The sequence below is a fragment of the Carcharodon carcharias genome, chromosome 1 (assembly GCF_017639515.1).
Source record: "Carcharodon carcharias isolate sCarCar2 chromosome 1, sCarCar2.pri, whole genome shotgun sequence".
NCBI classification, from domain to species: domain Eukaryota; kingdom Metazoa; phylum Chordata; class Chondrichthyes; order Lamniformes; family Lamnidae; genus Carcharodon; species Carcharodon carcharias.
In genome coordinates, this window is record NC_054467.1 from 17,228,369 (window position 1) to 17,255,799 (window position 27,431).

Here is a 27,431-nt window from a genome sequence, read left to right on the forward strand (position 1 = left end):
GGGTGCAGAAAATCCCACCCTAAGGGTTGAACATATTCCTCGTTGGCAGAGAACATGTCCCTGTTTATGGATGCATGTGATTATTTGAAATTTGGCATTCTTGTGTTTGTCCTGATGAGTGCAAGATGAAAAGCTTCAGCAACATGCCTCTCTTTTCAGCAATATTCAATTCCTGTACTACCAAAGCAATGGTTTGCTAACCATCTGTGATTTTTGTTCCAGATTATTATTTTAGCAGCTGCAGATAGCTGGAACAATAATTGATCTATACAGTTTTAAAATTAGATCCACAACTGTGAAATCAATAAAGATGAAAGGGGAGGGCCTGCATATCCAGTCACAGATTCTCCCCTTATCATTTGTAAAAGGACAAATCAAATGAAGGCTTGTGCAAGGAGTTTCAGTTCCTCCACCCTTTGTCATTCCCAATGTCCTAATCTCCTTGTTCCCCCTAAGCACCAGTCCAAAGTGTTTAGAATATCACCGAGTCTTAAATCTCACAAAACAAATAAACAACGCAGTGTGGCAAGGCTTGATGTTGCTGGCTTGACTTCTTTATATTTACTTTGAAGAATCCATCTTCATCTCCAAAGTTTGAAAGAGTTCAGCTGGTAGACTTTGGTAAACTTTCTACTTGGTTTGGCAGAGATCTCATATTACTTGGGAATATTTAGGGATCCATGGGGAATTTACTTGCACTACCACTCAGATGCGAGAGTTGGACTCTGAAGAAAGAGGGTGAGAGGGGGATAGCGACTTTTGAAATGTGAGTATGGAGGAGGGTGCTCAGAATCAGTTGGATGGACAGAAAGACAAATGAGTGGCGGAGATAAAGTTTAGGAATCAAAATGGTTGCTAAGTACAGTTAGAGAGAGAAAGACAGCCAAGTATGGACATTGGAAATGAAGACCTGACACCCTTGTCCTGGCAACAACTGAAGGAGAAATTGAGGGTAAAAACAGAAGAGGAAGAATAAAAATTGGATGGATGGATAACATTGAGATGTGGACTCAAAGAGGCTCGAAGAAAGCCAGAGAAGAAGCAAGACAATGCCAATGGCCCCACTAAAGCCACAGTGACAGCAGACAAACAAACCCCCCCAGGCTTATTTCCCTCAGCTCCTCACACACATTGTCTTTGAGTTGTCGCAGCTGGAGATGCCAAATAGACAATTCACTTTAATTCATCCAACCTGCTTCCTACATTCCATTCCATGGAGTCAGATATGACACTCAACCCTTTGCCAGTACAGCTCACCAAGGTGAGCAGGAGAGTGATTACGTTGCTGGATTCATTATCTAAGCACTGGATCGATAGCCAAGAGAGCAGGAGTTCAAAGCCCATCACTGCATTTTGGGGATTTGAATTCAGTTTTAAGAAAAATCTGGAACCCAAGAGTTGGAGTCAGTAAAAATGACCACTGATTTGTTGGATCGTCATTGAAAACCCAACCAGTTCACTAATGTCCTTTAGGGGAGGAAACCTTACTCCATATGAAAGGCAAAAGCAATCTCTCTCCCTCTTTCTCTCCACCCCCATAGGGAACCTGCCCCACAGGGAAAATGATGAATGAATTATTGAAAAAACAAATTTCTTTTTTCAGGACTGATGGAGATTCAAATATTTTTAGAGGGGGTGGGTGGGCTTCAAGTGAAGAATCAGTTTAATGCATTCAAACCATTCCTGCAGCAGAACTAGAGCCAGCTACGCATCCACAACATCACTGAATGTTGGCCACTGCTGAGGGTTTCATCTCAGTATATAGAGGAACAAGAATCAAAGATTTCCAGTGACAGCACATTAAAGCACAGCAATGCACGTTATTAGGACGCACCACTAAATACATCAGTATTCAATTATTAAGTATGCCATGTAGATTGGTTAAAACATTTAAGTATTAAGACATGTCACAGCAGATGTCGTGAGGTTCATTTTACACACTTTACCATTTCATTCCTGCAATTTAGAATTTGATTGTGATCATTTGCCATGAAACAGTGTGGAAGTGTTACTTAAAGTGTATATTCTGCCCTATGCTTCAGTGGCTGAAGGGATTGTGTGTTGGTGCAGAGGGAACCAGGTCTACAACAGCAAGCTGCCACATTTGATCCCAAGTTAGGTGGTCACAGCTGGGGCAATAGTGGGGCTGGAGCATCAACGGGACAGTTTACCGCTGTGACCCCAACAAAACCCTGAACCAACTCCACACGTTGGTGTTCACCTGCAACACGGTGTGAGTTCCAAGCTCAAGAACTGCGACCAGCAGGGAGCCCCCCTCACCCCCATAGAAAACTGAAGTGATTCTGCTGCACCCGAAAAGGGGGCTTAAAGAAGGCCGAGAAGCCCTAAAGAGAGGAGTGTTTTTCAGAACCTCAAGGCATCCCAAAAACGCTCTCCAGCCAATGAATTACCCAGGCCTACTTTCCCTTTATAGGGTCAGCTATCCCTCAATGGTAATACTCTCACCTAGTCAAGAGATTGGAGATTCAAGTCCCATTCCAGAGGCTGGAGCACAGAATTCAGGTTGATAATTCAGTGGAGTACCGAGGGAGTGCTGAACTGTTGAAGGTGCCATTTTTTCCAGATGAGACATTATACCAAGGCTCCGGTTGCCCTCAGGTAAATGTAAGATGATCCTACAGCAATGTTCAAAGAAGAGGAGGGGAGCTCTCCATTGTGTTCTAACACTTTTTATCCATCAGTCAATATTGAAAACAGATGGCCTGCTCATTACCTCATTGCTGTTTTTGGGACCTTGCAACTTGGCTGCTGTGCATTGTACGTTCATTTCAGAGGTATTTCCTTGGCTGTAAAGTCGTGAGGATGTCCTGAGCCAGTGAAAGGCTCTAATATAAATGGAAATCCCTCTTCCCCACCCGCTGCCCCTTTCAGTGTCCCAGGATAGAAAGTAGAAGGAATACAAGCTGCTCCCGCTTCGCAATAATGCCGGGTCACAAAATAACTCCAAGTTCAGATCGGGTCTCTGGAAGGCTCCGTATATTAAAGGGAGTCAAATGCGAATTACAACTTATTTTAAAAAAAATGTTGACTGTAACTCAAAATTTCCCTCCAGCTGATTTAAAAACTTCCCTCCTGTTGACACAATACACGAAAATGCTGCAAACAACGAAGAGGAGGATAGTGTCAGACTTCAAGGGCACAATGGGACTAGCTAAATGGGAAGACTCATTACACAATTTAACACAGGGTGGGGGTGTGTGAGGTAATGTACTTGGTACCAAGAATGAGGAGAGGTAACAAAGCAAATGATACACTATTTAAAAGGGGGGTTCAGGAAGGGAGAGACACCCGGTGACATACGCACACAAATCTGACAGTGGCAGGACAAGTTGAGAAGGTTGTGAAAAAGAAGGGATACGGGATTCTTGGCTTTATTGATAGAAACAGAGTGCATAAAAGCAAGGAAGTTGTGCTAAACCCTTGCAATACACTGGTTAGGCCCCAGCCGGCGTATTGTGTTCAATTCTGTCAGCACACTTAAAGGACGTCAAGGGTTGTCGAGGGTTTACAGAGATTTACTAGAGTGACACCAGGGATTAAAGGCTTTAGTTATGTGCATAGACCTAGGGAGGCTGTGGGGTAGCACCCCTTAGAATGGGGGAAGATTAAAAGGAGATTAGAAGGAGAAATCATGAAGGATTTTGATTAAAAAAAACTGTTCTCATTGACCGAATGGTCAAGCAAACCAGAGGACACAGGTTTAAGCTGATTGGCAAATGAGCCAGTGAAGGCCTGAGAAAACATTTTTCTAAACAGTGGGTTGCTGTGATCTGGAGCACACTGCCTAAAAGGGAAGTTGATTCAATAACAACTTTCAAAAGCAAACTGGATAAATTCATGAAGGGGAAACATTTTACAAGACTGTGAGGAAGGAGCAGGGGAGTGGGACCAATTGGATAGCTCCACCAGAAGAGCTGGTACAGGCACGATGGGCCATAAGGCCTCCCTTTGCGCAGCAACATTCAATGATTTTATGAAATCCTTGTGCTGAAAATCTGTAAATGCTGCAGGTTTTTTTTTGCTGCTGGTAACCGGAGTTCAGCAGACAGCTTGGAGAGGTCCAGTCAGAGCCAGCCCACACTGCAGTATATAACCTCAGAGCAACAACTGGAATACAAATGCGCTATCTGACAGCTGTCGGGTCTTCTCAAACAAGCCATCATGAGCACCACGCTTTCAGAAGGCTTTGCAGAGGGTGTAAAAGGGATTAAGTGGAATAGTACCAAGGGTAAGAGACTTCAATTTCGTGGAGGGACTAGAGAAACTAGGGTTGTTCTCCTTAGAGTGGAGAAGGCTAAGGGGAGGTTTGTTTAAGGTTGACAAAAGAATCAGAAGGCAGATGAGGATTTTTTGGGGGCGGGAGGAACTCGTGTTTTATCATCTAGAATACGCTGCCCAAAAGGATGATGGGAGCAGATATAATAGGAATTCTCAAATTGGAATTGGTCATGTACTTGAAGGGGAGAAATTTGGAGTGTGTACAGAGAAATAGAAATAGGGCCAATTAGATAGCTTTTTCAAAGAGTCAGCACAGACACAATGGCTGGATTTTACAGGGCACACATTCCCCGTACACCCACTCCCTCAGCTAAGAAGTTGGTGGGGAGCCCACCCCCCACATTAAAGCCAGCTGCCCCTGCAGCCATTAGACACTGGGAACAGTGTTAATTGGCTTAAGGCAAGAATTCCACCCCTTTCTCGGGAAGAAGTCCCGCCTTAGAGAGTTGCCGGCCAAGCTCTGTCGTTCCAGTAGCGCCAAGTTTGAGCAGTGGCCATTGCTGGAACTACAGGCAGTCCACAAAGAAGAGGAGCTCATGGTGTCGAGGCTTCAGGTAACTTCGGCTATCACCAGGATAGGTTGGCACCCCTGGAAGTGGGGTGGGAGACCGAGATTCGAGAGCCCAAGGTGGAGGCGAGGGTTAAAGGGGGAGTATGAGGGGTTGCCTCCCCTCCACCTTGCCTGACACCAGCCTGTGCAGTGAAAGCTGCCAGGTTACTCAGTTGATGTGGGCTTCCTCGTGACACAGGTGAAATATCGATGGGGCTGGAATGGGGCCCTTAAGTGGCCTTTAACTGGCCACTTAAAGGCCTCAATAGGCCAAAGGGTGGGCGCGCCACCCAATGTCTCCACTGTGCGCCAGTCGAACTGGAGATAGGTCAGGGTTAGCTGGTGGGCGACAGACAGGCCATATGCTGCATTTCACAAGCGCCCCCTGCCTTCAAACCTACCATGGGGAAGCATAAAATTCAGCCCAGTGAGTGGATGGGCTGAATGGCCTCCTGTGTTGTGTGATCATTATTTGCACCTGAAGGAGATTTACCACTTAACAGGTGCAAAGCATTTTCTCCCAATTTAATGATGCAGGGGAACAAACATTTGATTAAACAAAAGCAAAAAGGCAAGGCAGCTGATTTCCAGACAATCACTCACAAGCTTCCCACCAATCTTCACCCATCCCCCTTGGTCCCGAAGATTTTGAAAAACTTCTATAAACATTTCTGAGAGAGAGAGAGAGAGAGAGAGAGAGTGTTCTGCAGCCATGGTTCCCAGCACGGGATGAATGACTGTCGGACAACCTAAAAATCTAAGATGCAGCCACTTCCCCCACTCACACTAGGAAAGTCAAAGGTTCAATCACTGCTTTGTGATGACTCAAAGCTCTTCAGTTAAGGATGGAAGGGGAAGAAAATCAGGGTGCCTACTCCTGAGTGCTACCCTGCTTAGGGTGTGTGCCTACAACAAGTATGGACAGGGTTTGGCTCCATGTTGATGCCTCCCAAGGTTCAATAGCACACCAACTCTCACCTTGCAGGGACAGATGTGAAGAACAGCCGTTTGACTAAAAGATGCTGAAAGGTGAACAAGCATCCTGTAATCATCAGAAAAGGGGATGAAAGGCTTGCTTTAAGAATCCACAGCATGGAAATAAAACCCATTAAAAGGTAAGTCATTAAAATGTGACTGAACTTACAACTCTAGGCACCTCCTGCAAACGTTAATGGGTGTCCGACAGCAGCAGGAACATAAATTATAATGCTACTTTTCTCCTTGAATGAAGACCAAACAACAAGCGTGAAACATTGGGTGGAGGAATTGGGACAGAGCAGGAACAACCACAGTGAAATCCTTTAGGATATGACAAAGTGCAGAGAAAACACACAGCACATACCAGTCCAACCCAAAGAGAACTACACCCATCGAACAATCAAGAAAATATAGAGGGCTGAAGGCAGCATCGAGTTACAGAACAGGCAACCAGTGCATAGAAATTTTTTTTTCAAATTACATGCCTGCAGGAATTGCAAAGAAATAAAATCCAAGTACTTCACCCTTTCTGCGCTTTGCAGAGTGCACATTCATTCCATTGCCAGAACCAGTCTGACAGCTTGTTCGAACTTAGCAACAGCCTCCAAGACTCGAATTCAGACTTATCCAGAATAAGCAAGGCTTGAAATCCCCTGACCGAGCATTGCCACTCGCATGACCCTTAACAGCACCAAATAAAAAAACGCCCCTTGCCTGTTAAATCATTGCCAGGATTTCACATGAGCCGAACAAAACAGAGTGCTTACCCCTGACAGTATGAAGAAGAGCAACTGCTTTCACACTTTACTCAAGGGACGTGGGCTTTCATTACCTTACTCGAAACTTTACAGTGGGTCAAGGCTTGAGTCTGAGTCAAAAAGAAAGTTAATTGTCTATCCCAAAAAACAGAACAAAGTTACACTTTAAAACTACAATGACTAACTCTAATTCATCTGAACTCAGATTCAGTCTTTTGGTATTTCCCACCACCTACCACCCACCCTATTCCAGCTGCATTTGAGAACAGAAATGTTACCTTGGGTAAGGAACCACAACCCATAACGGTCACTGGAATACTTCCTTCATTTTTATCTTTTTAAAAAAAAAACCTGCAGCTTCTTCAAGGGATTTCAATCCAGCTGCTACACATCAGATAGGCAAAGGCTTTTCCCACAATCCTGCATAGCTCTGGACCTCCCATGATCTGTGTTTTAGGCTTAAAAAAAAACTACAGAGGCACTCCCCTCCCCCACCCTCCAAGCCTCAGATTCAAACTCCAGCTCAGCAAGGGAGGGAGGGTTCAGCGATGCCAACAGTTCCACTCGGAAGTCAATGTACACTGTCCACTGCTGCTCGAGGCTGCTGGCTGGCTCCTCAGCACTGTGTGCGCGCACCTCCCTGGCCTTTGAAGTTGCCACTGTCCGCGTGTGGCAGCTGCTTAAAGTGACAGGTTTGCACACCCTCGCCCTGACCAGCTGCCACGCTTGTACGAGGGCTGCTCACAGCCGGCTTCCCATCACCGTTCAGCTCCCGCTGATAGGCTCAAAACAACGCTGACTGCCAGTCTTGCTGCCCACAGGCTTGACATGCTGATTGTAGAGCCACCGATTCAGCAGGCAACCTAGTGGTGCATGCAGTTAACCCTTCGTGACCCAGTCACAGCAGCTGTTATGTTCTCACTTCAACCGTTTTTTTTTTAAAATGAGATCATGAAAACGGAAAACGCTGGGAATGCTCAGCAAGTCGGGCAGCGTCTGCGGAGTGCTAATCAGATTAAATAAGGTATTCATTTCTTTGGGGGGGGGGGGTGCGTGAGGAGGGCTGTCAGTGATGGTGCAATGGAATAATTTATGCTTTTGCCATCTGTTTTGACAATCCCTTTGTTCTGGAGCAAAGCCTCTCACATTACCTCAAAAATGTGTTGTAGCTTCCAAAGCTTCAGCCTCTGCTGCCTAGCCAGAAAGTGTAGGAAACAGGGCAAGCACTGCGTACATAAGCAAGGTCACGCAAACAGCAATGTAATAAAGACAAATAGTTTGTTTTCGCAATGCTGGGTGAGGGTTAAATATTGGCCAGCATACCCGGGAGAACTCGCCTGCTCTTTGTGAAATAGCACCACAAGATCCTTTGCATCCACCTGAGAGAGTAGATGGGACCTTGGTTTGACGTCCTCCGGCAGCACAGTCCTCCCTCAGTACGTCACAAGAATGTCAGCCCGGATTTTGTGTTCAAGTCTCTGGAGTGGGACTTGAACCCACAACCTTCTGTCTCAGAGCAAGAGTGCTACGGGCTGGCTGTTGGTAATTTTGAAGTTGCATATGTTATTGGGAAAAAAAAGAACTCTGGAAATTGCTTCTAGACGCTAGACATCTTGGTGTTAAAGTGAGATTGGTCAGTGGCAGTTTCGCTCAATTTTGCACTCTCACCTGATTCAGAGATTGTGGCTTCGAGACCCACTACAGAGACCTGAGCCCAAAATCCAGGCTGTGACACCCCAGTGCAGTAGTGAAGGAGTGCCGCGTTGTTGGGTGTGCCGTCTTTTGGATGGGGCATTAAGTCAAAGCCTCATTTACCCGTTCAGGTGAAACTGAAAATCTCAAAGCACTATTCAAAGAGAGGCAGCCTGGAGCTCATCCCACAGCCCTGGCCAAGTTGTGACTCAACTAACATTGCCAAAACAGAATTATCTCAATTGCAGTTTGTGGGGCTTGCTATGTATAATTTGGTTGCTACATTGCTTACAAAACAACAGCCACTTCACTTTGAAAGTAATTTACTTTTTTTGTGAAGCATTTCATGAGGATGCAAAAGGCACTATATAAATGCACGTTTGATCTTATAAATCTGTAGACCTTTATTCTCACATTTCATAGCATCATGTTATCCCCTCATAGGTTAAGACCTTGGCTGCCCACTGTGTCATCCCATATATGTGTCTATTAACTCAGGGCATGATCATCACAAGACTTAATTAATCTAATAATTGAAGAGGAGCAACAGTTTACTTCAAAACCGAAGTCAGAGTTAATTGTATTATATGCCTTTGATCTGTTCACTCTTTTTTTTAAAACCTAGTGGAAAGGATCTGACTCTGCAGTCATTCATAAGTGAATTACAAAGCGCCCCACAAATAATCCGACTATTTCAATATTTTTGCATCTGCTTTAACCAGTACTGTAGGATCAACAGTCTCTGCCTTTGTGTCTGCTGACACTACTAACCAATAATCCCCTCCAGTTGAAGTAAGATTATATTTCCAAATTTAGTGACTCCTTAGTCAAGTTCCTTCAGTCTAAATCCATAAGGAATACTGTATATGTACACAGTGCAGTACCGCAATGCATGGTTGTTTTAAAGGGCCATTGCAGCTAAAAATAAATAAAACCAAATGGATAGGGTGCCAAGAAGAATAAGCTTCCTTTACAATGTTAGAATGGGCACTTAGGTCCAAAACTTTGGTCAACATTCCAAGAGAGAATAAGTCATGCCATTAATTAAACAGTGGGAATTCCAGTAGGGGATATTTTTGTAGGGGGGGCCGATTAGTTCAATTAGCTAGATGGCTAGCATGAGGTTCAGAAGAATGCCAACAGCACCGGTTTGATTCCCATTCCGGCTGAGGTAGAGTTAGGTCCTGTCTCCTCATCTACCCCTGAGAGTGGGGGGCAATAGCAAACCACCACTGAAGAAAAAACACAACCAGGGAGATGGCTTGGGTTGAAGCATCAGCAGATGCTGAACCAAAGACCAGCCTTGGGGCAGAGGGCATATACCAAGAAATAAATATTTCCTTATCAGTGAAGATGAGGGTCTTCTTTTTAAGTTACACTATAAGAGATGGTAAAGTCTGTATGCTCCCTGCAAAACCATGCAGAGAAACAGAAAGAGCAGACCAAGAGCAGCTCATTGCATGTCGTCTCTGGTCTTTCTGCAGCAGAGGACTGGACTGTCTGTCACAATTAGCTGCCATTGAATGAGCAAGATCAGTCTGAGGCTGACTCGGATGCCTAATTTCATTTATGGGTAAAAGATCTTGTCCCCATCAAGCCCACTTCTTCCTGAAAAGCACAGCCGAGATTGCCAAATGGCCGGGTGTAACCTGACCATGTGCTAGAGAGCCTGCAGCTAATCACGAAGATGTACCAATTCCTCACAGCCAAAGCGAAACAGCACTTGCAGCCCTACACACAAATCAAAGGGAATTGTGGAATTAAAACAGAAAATGCTGCAAAAGCTCAGCAGATCTGGCAGCATCTGTGGAGAGGGAAACGAGTTAGATTTTTGAGTCCAATATGGCTTCTTTGGTTCTGAGGAAGAGTCATATGGACTCAAAACATTAACTCTGTTTCTCTCTCCACAGGTGTTGCCAGACCTGCTGAGTTTTTCCAGCACTTTCGGTTTTTATTTCAGATCTCCAGCATCTGCAGTATTTTGCTTCTATCTAAAGGAGAATGAGGGCCTGGGTACCAAGAGGAGTATCTGATGAAAATAGCATAGCTGCATTTAGGTGGAAGCTGGATGTTTGCGGAGGCTCAACAGGGTAGATGCTGAGAGGATGTTCCCCTTCCTGAGGGAATCTGGAACACGGGGGGACGGGGCACAGTTTCAGAGTTGGGGATCGCCTATTTAAGGTGGAGGTGAGGAGGAATTTCTTCTCTCAGGGGGTCATGAATCTTTGGAACTCTCTACCCTAGAGAGCTGTGGAGGCTGAGTCATTGAATATATTCAAGACTGAGACAGAAAGATTCTTAAACTATAGGGGAGTCAAAAGATATGGGGACCAGGCAGGAAAGTGGAGCTGAGGTCCAAGTCAGGTTAGCTCAGCCAGGATATTATTGAATGGGGTAGCAGACTTGAGGGGCCAAATGGCCTACTCCTGCTCCGACTTCTTATGTTCTTATAGATAAAGACATGAGGGAAAAAAAGAATAGGAGATGCTGATAGAGGAAGATGATTAAGGCAGAAAAAGCTTCAAGTTCCTGTGGAGCAAAACTCCAGTCACATTGACTGTTACTGCACTGGGTGTTCTATGCAACTCTTTGTAAAACTGACTGAACAAGATAACCTACAAGAGAAAGCAGAACATGAAACAACAGTTCCGATGCTCAAATCAAAATCCTGTCTCCGACCTTCAATCTGAAGGCCCAAAGGATTCTGTCTGATTCGCTGAGGTTATATAATTACACTGCAATACTGTAATAAAGTACAAGCAGAGTCACAACAGTAAGGTTAATGCATCTCTATAAATTGAGGACTCAGGTTACCGGAAAGCAAGCAGACAAGCACAAACTCAGGCTATGTGTTTCAGTGCTGCTGAGTGAACGATAATGGATCGCAAGACGACCACCAAGGCAGACATCATTGTCACCACATCCCCTGAGCTCTTCCTGTCAGTGTGATAACTGATTGGGAGTTCTAAAACAGCAAGTGAGGTGACAGGGATCTGGTGACATGAGGCCGGTTATTTCTCTTTACCAGAACAAGGCCCAGCTAAACAACAGAAGCAGGAATATCATTGCATCACAGAATCTGGTTATGACACGAAAGGAGGCCATTTGGCCTGTCATCTCCCATGCTGATCCCAGCAGAGCAGATCTATTCCGGAAAAGCTGCACGTAAGTTTGGAGATATTAACGGGCAGTTCCCCTCTAAAGCACTCAAATCAGCAGCAATGTCCAACAGCAAATACAAATGGGAGACAGAGAGAGAAAGAGAGAGAGAGAGAGAGAGAACTAAAGTTCATAGGAGACGGAACCTCCAACTGAGATACAATGAGAAGATTCTGGGTTCTGGACCTGCACTCACACTTTGAACACTAAGACCCAGAAGAGTTAGAGCACAAACGAACTGCCCAATTTTCCAAGATTAGCTTAACCTGGGTACAAACCTTGGAAGATTTCCCCCAATAGTTTCTGATGCATGCCTGTAACGTGATAGATTGCATTTATCACATGGGTCATGTACAATTTTGATTGAAGAGGTCTGGTCTTCTGATACGCAAGTGACAGGATTCCCAGGTTGTGAACTGCATTAATGTGCCACCACATCCACTGATACCCACGTACTGTTCTATCTAGGTGCTATCAGGTAAGTTATTTGAGGATGTTTTCAGTTGAGAGAGATAATGAGCCAATTCAAACTAGTCTCATCGATCCTCAGTGAAAATTTGTACACATGCATGTCATTGAAGAGCAATTCAGTGGCAACACATGATTGTACAGCTTGTGTCGAGGATTATCACAGAATTGTTATGGTGTAGGAGGTAGCCATTCGGCCCATTGTGTCTGCACCGGCGCTCTGAGCATTTTAACTTAGTGCCAATCTCCTGCCTCTTCCCCGTAACCCTGCACATTGTTTCTATTTAAATAATTATCCAATGCCCTCTTGAATGCCTCAATCAAACCTGCCCCCACCACACTTCCAGGCAGTGCATTCCAAATCCTAACTACTCGCTGGGTGAAAAAGTTTTTTCTCACCTCACATTTGCTTCTTTTGAGAAAACACTTTAAAACCATGCCCTCTGGTTCTTGATCAGTTTACGAATGGGAACAGTTTCTCCCTGTCTACTCTGTCCAGACCCCTCGTGATTTTGAAAACTCCTATCACGTCTCTTCTTAGCCTTCTCCCCTCCAAGGAACACAGTCCCAACTTCTCCAATGTTTCCTCTTAACTGAAGTGTCTTATTCCTGTAACCATTCTCGTAAACCTCTTCTGCACTCTCTCTCCAATGTCTTCACATTCTTCCTATAGTGTGGTGCCCAGAACTGTACACAATACTCCAGCTGAAGTCTAACCAGTGTTCTTATATAAGTTCATCAAAACCTCCCTGCCCTTGTCCTCTAAGCTCCTATTAATGAAGCCTAGAATACTGTATGCTTTAGAAACAGCTTTCTCTACCTGTCCTGCCACCTTGAATGACTTATATACATATCCACCCAGGTCTCTCTGTCCTTTAGAATAGTATCCTTTATTTTGTACTGTCTCTCCATGTTCTTTGCACCAAAGTGCATCACTTTACACCTCTCTGCATTGAACTTCATCTGCCACCTATCTGCCCAATCCACCAATGTGTCAATGTCCTTCTGAAGTTCTACACTGTCCTCCTCACAGTTTACAATTCTCCCAAGTTTTGTGTCATCTACAAATTTGGAAATTGTCCCCTGCACACCAAGATCTAGATCATTTACATATATCAGGAAAAGCAAGGGTCCCAATACTGACCCCTGAGGAACTCCACTACAAACCTTCTTCCAGGCCAAAAAATATCCATTAACCATTAACTGTTTCCTATCCCTCAGCAAATTTTGTATCCACGTTGCTACTGGTCCTTTTATTCCATGACCTATAACTTTCCTCACAAGTCTGTTTTGCAGCACTGTATCAATGGCCTTTTGGAAGTCCACATCACATCAATGGCCTTTCCCTCATCAACCATCTCTGTTACCTCTTGAAAAAACTCCAAGTTGGTTAGATGCAATTTTCCTTTAAAAAATCCATGCTGACTCTTCCGAATCAATCCACATGTTTCCATGTGACTAATAATTCTATCCCGAATAATTGTTTCTAGAAGTTTCCCCACCACCGAAGTTAAACTGACTGGTCTGTAATTGCAGGACAGATCTTTACAACCTCTCTTGAACAAGGACGTAATGTTTGCAATTCTCCAGTCCTCCGGCACCTCCCCCGAATCCAGGGAACATTGAAAGATTATTGCCGGTGCCTCTACAATTTCCACTCTCACTTCCTTCAATATCGTGGATGCATCTCATCTGGTCCCAGTGCCTTATCAACTTCAAGCACCGACAGCTTATCCAATACCTCTTCCTTATCAATTTTAAACCCTGAGTTTCCTCCTCTGTCACCATGACCTGGGCAGCATCTGCCTCATAGGTAAAGGTTATGGTGGGTTTGAAAGCGACTAATGAAAATATTATTTTTGATTTGATTTGATAGTTCCCTGCTGGTATTTTCACAGATCTTTTGAATGTTTCATTGCACTTTTCTGCCTCTTTTCTAACATTAGAGTGGGGAAGAGTGGTAGGAGCAGTGTGATGCTGTGTCACACAACACACCAGGGTACTATACTGGAAAACAAGTCCGTCAGAAAATGATACTTCAGAGTATCATTCACATCAGCCGTACAAACTTACCTCACAATGCACATTTCAACTCTCACCAGTGGAGATACGTTCTGAGTCACAAGGCCAATTATGACATGATCTATCAACCAAAGGAAATAGGCTTGCATTTATATTTTTTATTCATTCATGGGATGTGAGCATCATTGGCTAGGCTTCATTCAGAGGGCATTTCTAAGAGTTAACCACATCTCAAGCCACATGTAGGCCAGACGAGGTAAGGATGGCAGGTTTCCTTTCCTAAAGGGCATTAGTGAATCAGCAATGGTTTCATGGTCATTTTAATTCCAGATTTTTATTGAATTCAAATTTCACCGTCTGCTGTGGTGGGATTCAAACCCGGGTCTCCAGAGCATTACCCTGGGTCTCTGGAATATTAGTCCAGTGACAATATCATTAGGCCACCCCCTCCATGAATCATGAAATGAACATTTTTGCAGCACATGATTCTCCTAGACTTGTCAACAGGAGTGTCGTATTATGTATTGTTCTGTACATAGACTGAGCAAGTTTCCGTGGGCTGCTTTCATTCTACAAGATGACTTGACCTCTTGTACCTTTATGACTGAATACAAGTCTACGGCTTGCAGTGGATATAAGCCAGTGAAGAAAGCTGCCTCATAGTATTAACCCACAAACCCGATTGCTGAGTTTTTGGCCAGTGCTGGTAGTGCCTTTTTTCAGCTTGGTTGGCTCCCTGTCAACCAACTAACCAATCCAAGACACCAGTATCCCCATGGATTCCAATGTGTCCCTAACTATGATCATCAATTGGGCAACATCCCTGGTGAGAATGAATTTAAATGGGTAGGAGATCTCTCCAATTTTGTACACGGAAAGCAGTAGTTTATATTGAGAATGTTTGACATCCCCGCTATAAAGTTAAAACAAACAGAAGTGTGAGGAACTCCATTTGAAGGGTCCATTGGAAGGATGCTTTACTTTGAACGTGTGAAAATTCAGTTGATATTCACTTGTAATCCTGGTCAAATCACAGTCCACTTTTTGATCTGCCACTTCAACAGCCTGTGAAGGTTCAGAGCTTATTTAACAACTGTGCTTTCTTTTTGGTGGGGGAGGTGGTCATTCAACCATGATATTCTGACAGCCAAAACAGTCGGCAGGAAGTCAAAGGAAGACGGATCCTTCTGACTGCAGTGCATCACGTAGATCAGACAGCTCAAAACAGAAGCAAAAGGTTACATTTCTTTTTTATTCATTCATGGGATGTGGACTTGGCTGGCTGGGCCAGCATTTATTGCCCATCCCGAATTGCCCTTGAGAAGTTGAGCTGCCTTCTTGAACCCACTGCAGTCCATGTGGTGCAAGTTACACCCACAGTGCTGTTAGGAAGAGATTTCCAGGGCATTGACCCAGGGACAGTGAAGGAACACTTTCTTTGGGAGCACGCTATGTAGAATTACATAGGAACTACACCACGGAAACAGCCTGTTCATGCCAACCAGTCCGTGTTGGTACTTATCCTCCATACTGGCAGTCATCCCAATATCAGGACCCTGCCCTGGTCCTATATTCCTTTATCTCTCCATTTCCTTCAACCCATTTATCTTCAAAGCTGATATTGGCCAGGATTTTCTGTGCCCGCTGGCGTCGGGAACGTTGGCTGGTGTGAGCGGTCAATATGGTGAGAGGGCCAAAAATTGGTTTCACTACGTATTGAGAAACCAAACTGCGATTGTCCGCTCAGACCGCCAATGGCGGGCGATGTTTCCCTCCGTCAGACATCAGGAACCCCAGCATATCATTACAAGGCCGCTGGACACATTCCTCCCTCCTCCCCCTCCCCCTCCCACCCCCCCCTTGCTGGATCATCTGCCCGCGTCAGCGGGAAAGCATGCTGGTGCAGAAAACAGAGTGCAAAAATCAGGACTTACCGCCAGGGCCTTGCTCATATCACGGAGCAGCAGAAGGTGCTGGAGCCCAACAGCAACAGGATCCTAGAGGAATGTCCATGACATGCTGGGTGGATTCTCATGGATATGGATCTGCTGCGAAGCAGCTCACGGACGTTGGAAAGTCACCGTTGATGCTCACAACGGATGATGGTCGATGGGGTGGGAGAGGAAGGTCTACAATCAACTGGGAGAGGAAGAGGTGTTGAGGAAGGAGGTGGAGGGAGTGCAGGGGTAGGAGTGGGTAACAGGCAGAAGGAAGCTGGGGAGGTAGGTGTAAGGGGAGGGTGGAAGGGAAGGAGTTCAGAGGGAGGAAGATGTGCGGCAAGGGGAGGTAGTCTGGGTGAGGAAGGAGTGCGGCGAGGGGAGGGAATAAGTGTACAGGGACAAGTAAGGGTGGAGGAAGGTGTCAGGAAGGGGGAAGGAGTAAAGCTGGAGGAAGAAGTGAGGGTATCTGAGGGAGTCATGGAGGGGGAAGGACTAAGCGGGGGGAGAGGTCTGGGGGCAGGTGGGAGGACTAAGTGGGGGGAGGGGTTCCGGTTCCGGGGGAGGGGTGCAGGAGAGATATGGAGGGGGAAGGGGTCCAGAGGGGTAAGGTGTTCTGGGGGGTAGGGGTCCGGGAGTGTGTTGGGGGGGGGGGGGTGGTGTCCAGGTGCATAGGAGGGGTCTGACAAGTCCATGATTGCCTCCTGGGCAGCAAACTGAGGGTGGGCGTGGTATGAAGTAATGGTGAGAATGACCGAGGGCAGAGTGAGGCGGTAGGATGGGAGGGTGAGGGTTCCAAGGTAGCAGTAGAAGGACAGCAAGGGTGATTGGTGGGAAATTAGAGGCAGACACGGGCCCTGGGGGTGGGAAGGAAGAGGTCAGGGAGATGGATGTGGATGGGGATGGGAGTTTCGGGAAGGAAGAGAATGTGCACATTCATCTGGTCATCCCCGAAGGAAAAGGGTTGTGGCTGGTAGGTCACAGAGGGGAGGTGGAAGGTGATGCCGGGGGGTCACGTGTGATGGGGGAAAGGAAATGTGTGACTAGGGGAGGGGAAAAGACAGGGGAGCGTACGAAAAACTGAATCGAGATCGTGCTGTCAAGATCAAAAATGAATTGACAGTTGTGGTGGGCAAGATCAGGTGCTGCAAGAGGGTGTGATCATTGGGTGGGTGGAGACACGGGTCAGCTCAGATGGACAACTGAACGTGAACCCCAGCAGAGAGCGTTGAAAACGCTCAGGACGTTGAGGTGAGTGTGATACATGAAGGATCTGCAAATCTGGGATGCCGCCGCCCAATGTCTCTGCTTCAATCATTAACTTCAGTGGTGAATTCATAGCCTCCTACACTATCTCCTGCTCTCTGTCCTAAATTCCATGCATTAATTCAATCTTGTATCTATGTTTCCTTGTTCTAGATTGCTCCAAATAGTCTGCTTCTCTCTACTCTGTCCTCGCTGTCCATAATTTTAAATCCCTCTATCACATCAACTGATGATTACAGATCCAATTCTGGGAGGACTGCAATGTCACATCTACTCAGAAAATTTCTAACTCTCCTTAAATGCACTCTTTACTGTGTAGAAGTTGTCAGAATCATTCATCCACCTCCTAGGCGACCAGTATTTTTAAACAATGCGGGACACAAATGATCCAAGAGTTAATCGAGAAGCTATAGGACACTTCCATTTCCTTCTGCAAATCCTTCAGGTCAGAAGCATATGTTTGGAATGTTTGGAGACCTGCTCCCAGATCTTTGCCATTATTGCCTCAAAATTAACCATCGCAAATTGTAAAGAGCAGCCTGCGATGTCCCTCTCCTCTTCTGCTCCTTCCCTGTGTGGAGTAGCTGGGCTTTTATACAATGGGAAACACAGGCTGCACTGAATTGCTGCACCAATATGCTCAATGATACCACAAATTGGAGTGTCACCAACTTAGCCCAAAGACTTGATAAATCTTTGATAAAGTTGTGCCCCCTCAATAAAACCTTTCCATTTTGCTTGAAGCCTATTACCTCAACGTATTTTTAAAAAATATATTTTAGAGAAGATTTTTAACAGGTCTTTTATACATTTGAATTGTCATCGTGCACATTTCTTCGCTGAAATGTGTTGTGAACTTTAGTTTCATGGCTTGGGCTCTTGATTTTATAATGCAACAACAACATGTTGAATAAAGGGAAGTTATTTCCTCTCCGCGGGGCATTATTCTGAAATCTAATAAATTTACACTATGCCTCATCACAGCTTTTCAATGGAGCCTAGTAATCAATCACTACAAGATTGGAAAAAGTGGCTCGTGCCAAATCTCCCTCTCATTGTCCTTCCTCTCCTCCTGAAGCTGAGGTTTCCACCCACCTCACTGCCCCCACAGCACCTCCCACCCTCTGTCTCCACACTCCCTGCAAAGCCTGCTCCTTGCTGAGCTGAACAGGCCTCTTGGAGTTCTCTCTGACAAGGGAGATTGGCATTGCACCTGGATTCCTGGGTGCTCATCTTATGTCTATGACCAGGGTATTGAAACACTGAAAAGTACAGCGGGATACAGGGCAAAGTGGGAAGAAAGAATTAGAGTGGCTCACGTGACATAAAGCTGGCCAACGTAGGTCAGATGGACTGTGTGGCCTGAATCCATGCTTTACATGTTATGTAATTCGATGCAATGTGTGAGGTACGTGACAAAAAGTGCAAGTTATTGCTGCTTTTAATTAAGGCTGCTCATAACAAGATCTCAAGATAATCAGGATCCCTCCAAACAACTTTGAAGCAGCAAAGTGCAGCAAAAAATCCATATACAGCCTAGAACCCAATGATTGCGTTGAAGGTTCAGAGTACTGGCATTCTGTGTGCCATGCATGTTAAACATACAACAGTATAGTGTTAAATTGCCACTGGAGGACATTGCACTGATCTGCAATCCAGACACTGAATTGTAATAAATTTAGGGCTCTACAGTTTATTTTCTCTCCCCCCACCCCACCCCACCCCCACTCTGGGCAAAGGCTTTTCTCAGTGATTAATAGCCTAACGTTATAATTTATGACCTTGATAATAGTCTGCAGTGAGACAGCAAGCCCTGACTTTTACACACATGTCCTGTCACTTCAAGCAAGCACCCAGTGGAGTCAGAAGTCTGGAGTTAATTAGCAGGCTTGCTAGTGGCACCCAGGTCTCATTCACCTGCCCGGTCAGGGGAAAGTTACATTGCAAGCTGTAAACTGCTTCCTCTTCTCAGCAGGTTAAAAGCCAAGAGACGCTCTTTTGCTGTTTTAGCACCTTCTGTTTCTAATCATTTACAGTTTATGTCTGTTAGCAAATTGCTTAAAACAGAAGATTACAACGATCCCCAGTAAAACACACTGACAGCACACGAGGCGGCTCACACATGGCGACCACTAACTAGCCTTGTCACAGCAAACAAATCAAGTCATTTCAGAGTCAACGGTCAAGACTTACTGAGTCAAGTCATTTTCAGCAGCACAGAATCTGGGCTGTGGGAAACAGCCATACACAAAGCAGGCCATTGCAGTCAGATAGGGGGAATCTCTAGTCACTGTGCAGTTCTAAATTCAGGACTCATGTGACTGGTCTTTAGTCTGACCCACCCTGAGCAGTGTTCTGCTTACTAGGCTGCCTTCCAGCACAGATCGTAAACTCTGACTGATGGTCTGGATCACTGCATGCTACCAGCATTAGCATCACTACCGGCCACTGGTCACTTCAACTCCCAGAGATTAAAAGGGCTCTTTAGCTCTCCCTAGGCAGGTTTGCTTTCTGAGAGTTTTAAGATGCCAGAAAACATTTATCACTGAATAGTCTTCCATTTCCAAACAAAACCAAGGTCTCAGGTTCCAGTAAAGAGTCACTTTCAACTCAATTATCGAATTGTAATTTTTAGATTTTCAAATATAAAAGAATCACCTGATAAAATATAAACTTTACTTCCCGCCTTTTTAAAATTCTGGCACATGTCAAGTTGATTAATGTCATTAGGGGTGGGTGGGTCACACTTCCACTAGCAAACACTAGCAACTACAATAACTTGTATTTATACAGCGTCTTTAACATAACTGAACTTCCCAAGGCACTTCACAGGAACCTGCTAAAGTAAAGTTTGACACCGAGCCATTTAAGGTCAAACAGCCTAAAGCTTGGTCAAAGAGGTAGGTTTTAAGGAGAGTCTTAAAGGAGGAATGGGAGAGAGAGGCTTAAGGAGGGAATTCCAGAGCTGAGGGCCCAGGCAGTTGAAGGTATGGTCATCAATGATGGAGCAATTAAAATTAGGGGGATAAAAACAAAAAAACTGCGGATGCTGGAAATCCAAATCAAAAACAGAATTACCTGGTAAAGCTCAGCAGGTCTGGCAGCATCGGCAGAGAAGAAAAGAGTCGACGTTTCGAGTCCTCATGACCCTTCGACAGAACTTGAGTTCGAGTCCAAACTCGAACTTCTCGAGCTCAAGTTCTGTCGAAGGGTCATGAGGACTCGAAACGTCGACTCTTTTCTTCTCCGCCAATGCTGCCAGACTTGCTGAGTTTTTCCAGGTAATTCTGTTTTTGTTTTGTAATTAAAATTAGGTACCAGAATTAGATAAGCACAGACATCTCAGAGGGTTGTAGGGCCGAATGAGATTACAGAGTTTGGGAGGGCGCGAGGCCAAGGAGAGATTTAAAAACAAAATCAAGAATTTTAAAATTGGTTGATCGGGAGCCAGTGAGGGTCAATGAGCGCAGGGGAGACAGGTAAACAGGACTTGCTGCAAGTAAGGGCAGATTTTTGGATGACCTCAAGTTTACGAAGAGTGGAATATAAGAGGCTAGCAGGAGTGCGTTGGAATAATCAAGTCTAGAGGTAGTAAAGGCATGAATGAGGGATCCAGCAGCAGATGAGCTGAGACGGGTGAAGTCAGGTGATGTTACGGAGGTAGAAAAAGGTAGTCATAGAGGCCAGAAACTCAACTTGGGGTCAAATATGACACCAAGGTTGCAAACAGACTAGTTTAATCTCAGACAGTTGTCAGACAGAGAGATGGAATCAGAGACTATGGAACAGAGTTTGTAGTAGGGACAGTAGATCAGTTACTCCATTGGCTAGGTGCTAAATAATGTCCTCTCTGTTCTGAGAAGCTAACATCGACATTACCCACGTAGCAGAAATCAGGCAGGGGCAGGGATTTATAACCGCCCAGGTTACTTACCTGCCCTGGAGAGGTTAGAATCCCACCCTCCGTGATTTTAACTTGCTCTTTGGAGCTTGCAGGAAGGAAATTTACCCAAAACACAAGGAGACCCTCTCTTGTATCTGTGGGTCAGGTCCCCATGGCGCCATCAGGACCAGACTGCAATTTTAATTCAGACCTGAGCAGGAAAGCTGACAGTGGATTTCTTGCCACCTTTTAGCGGTTGGAGGAGGTTGAAGCCCAGAAGATAACGCAAAGGGAATTCTTACCTTCCCTTTATGGGTCAGGAGCTGCAGGAATGCGAGAGCAACTTCTTTACCCAGAGAGCGGTTAGAATGTGGAATTTGGAATGGTTGAGGTATCTGTCACTGTCTGTGGTCTCACAGTCAGCCTGCTGGGGAACAGCTATGAACTCCCCTGCTTAGCCCCTGTGAAAACTGAAACCCTGGCAGGGGACCAGTGACCTGAAGGCGATTTTAATTGAACTTAATCCGTGCATAAGTTAGACTGAGCGATGGAAATCAATTAAGACACCCCAAATGGTTATCTGAACTCAAGAGATGACATCGACCTCTTTGACCAAACTTTTGGTCATTTGTCCCAATAACTCCAATGCGGTTGGCTCAGTATCAAACTATGTTTGATCATGCTCCCTTGAAGTGCTTTGGGACATTTTGCTACATTAAAGGCACGTTAGAAAAGTAAGTTGTAATAGTAGATTCCAGCAAAGAAATCTTTCCCAAAAATCAACTAGTTAAAATCCGTAGCATTCCCCAAGTACAGAGGCAAACTTCAAAGAACCCAAGTTATTTCTGTGAAGCTTCCAGCAGGCGAAGGGCAGAACAGCAAAGCTGAAGAATAGATAAAAAACAAAAATAGAATTACCTGGAAAAACTCAGCAGGTCTGGCAGCATCGGCAGAGAAGAAAAGAGTTGACGTTTCGAGTCCTCATGACCCTTCGACAGAACTTCGAAGGGTCATGAGGACTCGAAACGTCAACTCTTTTCTTCTCCGCCGATGCTGCCAGACCTGCTGAGTTTTTCCAGGTAATTCTATTTTTGTTTTGGATTTCCAGCATCCGCAGTTTTTTTGTTTTTATCTCTGAAGAATAGATCATGGTTTTGCCTCTTGAGTGCAAAGGGCATTGGCACACACAACTCTCCATTTCTGCCCAAACACACAAGTCCTTTCTCCAAATATCTTGTCGTAGGAACAGGAATAGACCATTAAAATTGAATGAGCCTCATCCACCATTCATCTAGATCATGGCTGGTCTGTACCTCAACACTATCTACCAGCCTTTACTCTATATCCCTTGATACGATTACATAAGACCATGAGAACAAAAGAAATAGGAGCTGGATGAGGTCATTTGGCCCTTCAAGATTACTCTGCCATTCAATAAGATCATGCTTGATCCTATCTCTCCATTCCACCTTCCCCCACTATATATCCCTTCTCTTGGAATCCAAAAATCTATTAATCTTCGACTTGAATATACTCAATATACTGAGGTGTCTGAGGTAAAGCACTTCAGACACACAACCCTTTGTATGAAGAAATTCCTTCTCATGGCAGGAATTGTTGACCCCTTATCCTGAGATTGTGGCCCCATGTTCTGAACTTGCCAGCCAAAGGAAACATCTTCCCAGCAATTACTCCATCAAGCTACTTGTTTGTTTGTTTCAATGAAATCACCTGTCACCTTCTAAACTCCAGGGAATATAGGCTTGGTTTACTCAATCTCTTCTCAATCCAAACCTCAGGAAGCAGTCTAATGAATCTTTGTTGCACTCTCTCTAGGAGAAGTATATCCTTCCTTATAGGTAAAGAGACCAAAACCATGCACGGTACTCCGGATGTGGTCTCACCAAGGCCCTGTATAATTGTAGTAATAATGCCGTATTACCAAACAAAAATCTAAGACTGATGCTCTTGAAACTTTCAATTGACCCTCATCTCCCCCATTTCCCCACCGCTCCCCCTTCTCCCCAGGCTTCCAGTATCTTTTTGGGGAGGAAGTTCCAAATTTCCTATACCCTTATTTGGAAAAAATGCTTCCTGGTTTCACGAACAGACCTAGCTCTAATTCTGGTCTGGATTTTCATCCTCGAGGCGGGTAGCGGGAGTCAGGAAAATTCCTGGGAAAAAGTTTGGAGGCAACCATAGCGGCTGTTGGGTGCAGAAGCAGGCTGTTCAGAAGGCCCACTTCGATGCCGTGGGACTTTGTCCCAGTTTAAATAAAAACAGAAAGCCCTCCAACCCTCTCCCCTCACAACCCCTCTCTCCTCACAACCCCTCAACCCCTTACACACTCCCCATGTCGCATCCCTGCCACCTCATACGCCCAAAATGACCCCTATGGCCCTTCATGCCCCTCGTGCCAAGATATGCCCCCCAAACAACCCCTATAGTCCCTTATGCCACCATGCCAAGCTTTGCCACCCTACCCACTGTCTATGGCCCCTCATGCCCCATGCCAAGCTATGGCACTTCTATGCCCATTCACCCAATATTTACTGTATGGAACCAACGAACCCCATAGTGACACTTGGATGTGTAAAAAAAGAGCTTTAAAAAATCATTCATTGATAACTTACCATTTTAAAAAAATCCTTTTTACTACACCCCAATAAAAGTTTCACATTGTGAAATTGACAGTATAGATCAGAGGGGCCAGGGGTATCAATCAAACAACGTTTTATCTGGGATTTTAGTGCTAATGGATGTTTGGGCTCTCAACTAAGAATAAATAATGAGGCTTGGCTGAGAACCCAGAAATCCATTAGCCTTTTGCAACAGCTGAGCCCAGAGAAAGCACTGATTGATTGACAGTTCTGGCTCTGATCTCTGCTATTAAATTCACAATTTTCATTTGCAAAAGAAGGTTCAAGTGCTTGCAGTTTCAGCTATTGAAACTTTAAAGGGTCTGGATGATTGACACTTTTATTGGGCTGTAGTAAAAATAAGTTTCTTTTAAGAAAGTGGAGAGTTATCAATGAATTACTTTTTTCAAGCTTTTATTTTCACACACCCTCCTACTATCACCATAGGGTTCATTCATGGGGGGCATGAGGGATCATAGGGATTGTTTAGGGGGCAGAGCAGGCCACAGAGGTTGGCTGTGGTACACAGCTTGTCCTGGGGGCATGAAGGGCAGTAGGAATGGTTTGGGGGCATAGGGTGGCATAGGGGGAATGAGGGTCCATAGGGGTTGTTTAGGGGGGCATAGTTTGGCATCGGGCATTTGAGCTTATCTTTTAAAAGGTCCCTTCATACAGACAATGGTTCATGACACCCCTGAGGTGCCATGAGCCACGACTCTTTGAAAACCTGGCCTGACTCCATAAAAAATGGGGAGGACTAGGACTTGCCTACCCCCACAATGGTGCCGGCCAGGTCGGGAGCGCAGGGTTGGGGCTCGCAACCAGGGCCAGCGCGCACCCTTAAAAGGTGTTCCTGAGAATCAGAACCCCTGAGAATGGGGCCAGGAATCCAAGAATCGCTTCCAGGCTGCTGTTTTTAAAGGGCGCTCGGTTGAAGTCCGGCCTGTGTCCCTGTGTTCTGAAGTCCCCCAACAGAGGAAATAATCTCCCTGCATTTACTCGATCAAATTTGTTCATCATTTTAAACGCCTCAGTTAGATCACCCTTAAATGTTTACACTCAGGGGAATACAAGCCAAGTTTTCACAAGGAGTCCTCATAATTTAACCCTTTAAACTCTGGCGTTTAAGAAACCATGAAGACAGTATAATATGGGGAGTTGGAGGGTCCTTCTGGATGAGTAATCGGGAATGTATTTCGGGTCAGCATCAAGGTTGGGGTGTATAGTAAAAGCCAAATTAAAACACAAAAACAGGAGACATTAATCTTAATAGTAATAAATTCTCTGTCTCTCCAGAAGTTTGACACAGCATTTGACAATCGACTCAAATGGAATTTAATAGACTTGCCTATTTTTAACACAGCAATTTATAGCTTCTCCGTGAGAACAAAAAGGTCACTTCTAATTGGTTGGGAGCAAGTGATTCAAATGATTGATTTACTCAATGGTTCTTGTTCTTTGAGCAGTAAGAGAAACTGCTTTATAGATTCAAAAGGCTGACTTTTAACCTGGTATTCTGGAAAAATATCTAAACACCCTTAGCTGCCTGTCACAGCTTTGCTTAAAATACAGCAGTTTACATATATTTATTCATTCGTGGGCTGTGTGCATCACTGGCAATGCCGACATTTATTTTCCCTTGACATGGTGGGGGTGAGCTACTGCCTTGAACTACTGCAGTCTATGTGGTGTAGGTACACTCACACTGCAGTTAGGGAGTTCCAGGATTTTTATCCGATGGCAATTAAGCAACGGTGATAGAGTTCCAAGTCAGGGTGATGTGTGGCTTGGAGGGGAATTTGTAGGTGGTGGTGTTCCCATGTATCCGCTGCCCTTGTCCTCCTGGGTGGTAGAGGTTGTGTGTTTGGAAGGTGCTGTCGAAGGAGCTTTGGCAAGTTGCTGCAGTGCATCTTTTGGAGGTGGTACACATGTGGGCTGGTGGTGAAGGCAGTGAATGTTGAAAGTGGTGGATAGCGTGCCAATCAAGCGGGCTGCTTTGTCCTGAGTGGTGTTGAGCATCTCGAGCGTTGTTTGAGCTCCAGTTAAGCAAGTGGGGAGTATTCCATCACACTTCTGACTTGTGCCATGTAGATGGTGGACAGGCTTTGGGGAGTCAGAAGGTAATTGGTTACTCGTCTCAGAATTCCCAGTCTTTGACCTGCTCTTGTAACCACAATATTTCCAGTTCCATGTCTGATCAACGGTAACCCCCATATCAAGGGTAACATTCAACAATGGCAATGCCAGTAAACATCAAGATGAGATGGTTAGATTCTCTCTTGTTGGAGGTGGTCACAATGTGGTATTCAAAGCCTTATTAAGTCCCTGCTTCTCTCATTGGTGGCAACGTTGGCCAACAAGGTGTTAAAAAATATCCTCTCACATCGAGTTTATTGTAAACACTGCCAATATTCCTTCCTAGTTGATGCTGATTTGAACAAAAACATTCTCAGCAAAAAAACGAAGAAGCAAAAACACTTGTTTTTTGTTAAACAAAAAGAAATATACATTTTAAGCTTTATGGCACAGTGCCTAATGTGCAAAATAGTGAAACACAGATAACCACAACTTGGCAGATTTCTGTGCGTTGTAAAATTTTCGCACATCACCCCTAAAAAAAACTGTTGAATGTAAGTATGAAAACCACAGACACACCTACAGCACATTGTAAAGTTGGGTATTGTAAAACTGCACACTCTTTGTAATGTAATTTAATTTCACGTTTCATTATCTCCGGGACTTGATGTTAGTTTCTGCTGTGGTCTCAGACCTTGTGATGAAACACTTGCCCTAAACACCTTCACTGAGTAGGAGTTTCAGAACAACCTGAAGACTGGCCTTGCCTTTCTCGAACTGGTTGCAGCCTATCACACTCACTCTCTGGTGTGCTGGTCTACTGGCAAAGGTGTCCTGCTACACTGGGCCACCTGATTGGTTGAATAATTGTTAATGTGCCATGGTTCCAGTGTCCACATGGCCTGACTGCAGTAGCCCATGGAGACTCCAAATCATTATCTTTCCACAAGGATCATTTCTAGCTTAACTCCTTTTTAATCTGTTCAACAATGACCTGTCTGAGACCAGATTACAGAAGTTCATTTATACTGATGACAGAACCTTTGCTACTCAAGCTAGTGTCTTTTCCATTCACTGATGATATAAATTTTATGGCGAATGCTACCTGAAATGGTGTCTTCAACTAAAGGACTATGTTCATCACTGCCTCTCTGGAAAGAAGGAAGGAATTGCATTTATATAACACCTTTCAAGACCATTAGGTGTCTCAAAGTGCTTTACAGCCAATTAAGTACTTTTTGAAGTGTAGTCACTGTTGTAATGTAGAAAAACACTGAAGATAATTTGCACACGGCAAACTCCCACAAAGAGCTATGATTTTTTAAAATTCATTCATGGGATGTGGGCTAGGCCAGCATTTATTGCCCATCCCTAATTGCCCTTGAGGAGGTGGTAGCGATCTGCCTTCTTAAACCACTGCAGTCCATGTGGTGTAGGATTTTGATACAACGACAGTGGAGGAATGGCAATATATTTCCAAGTCAGAATGGTGAGTGGCTTGGAGGAGAACTTCCAAGTGATGAGAACATAAGGGCATAAGAAATAGGAACAGCAATAGACCATTCGGCCCCTTGAGCCTGCTCCACCATTCAATAAGATCATGGCTGATCTTCTTGAGTTTCGATTTCCACATTCACATCTAATCCCCATAACCTTTGATTCCCTTGTCTAACAAGAATCCATCTAACTTCACCACCTTCTGAA

The 27,431-nt window shown here is 44.8% G+C and overlaps 1 protein-coding gene across 7 annotated transcripts in view; it reads right to left on the reverse strand.

Annotated features, from left to right (window-relative positions):
- Window positions 1-27,431, reverse strand: part of psd3l (pleckstrin and Sec7 domain containing 3, like) — a 300,860-nt gene that overhangs the window by 148,664 nt on the left and 124,765 nt on the right. Inside the window, exon 1 of one of the 7 annotated variants that reach the window (XM_041200476.1) lies at window positions 19,323-19,390. The exons of 2 other annotated variants lie outside the window; for them this stretch is intronic. In XM_041200476.1, coding sequence (XP_041056410.1) covers window positions 19,323-19,390 — 68 coding nt within the window. Of the gene's footprint in view, window positions 1-2,466; window positions 2,539-5,993; window positions 6,114-6,346; window positions 6,471-6,863; window positions 7,030-19,322; window positions 19,391-27,431 lie in introns of those variants that run through there. 4 more of the 7 variants (XM_041200503.1, XM_041200486.1, XM_041200514.1 and 1 more) reach the window with 4 other exon arrangements.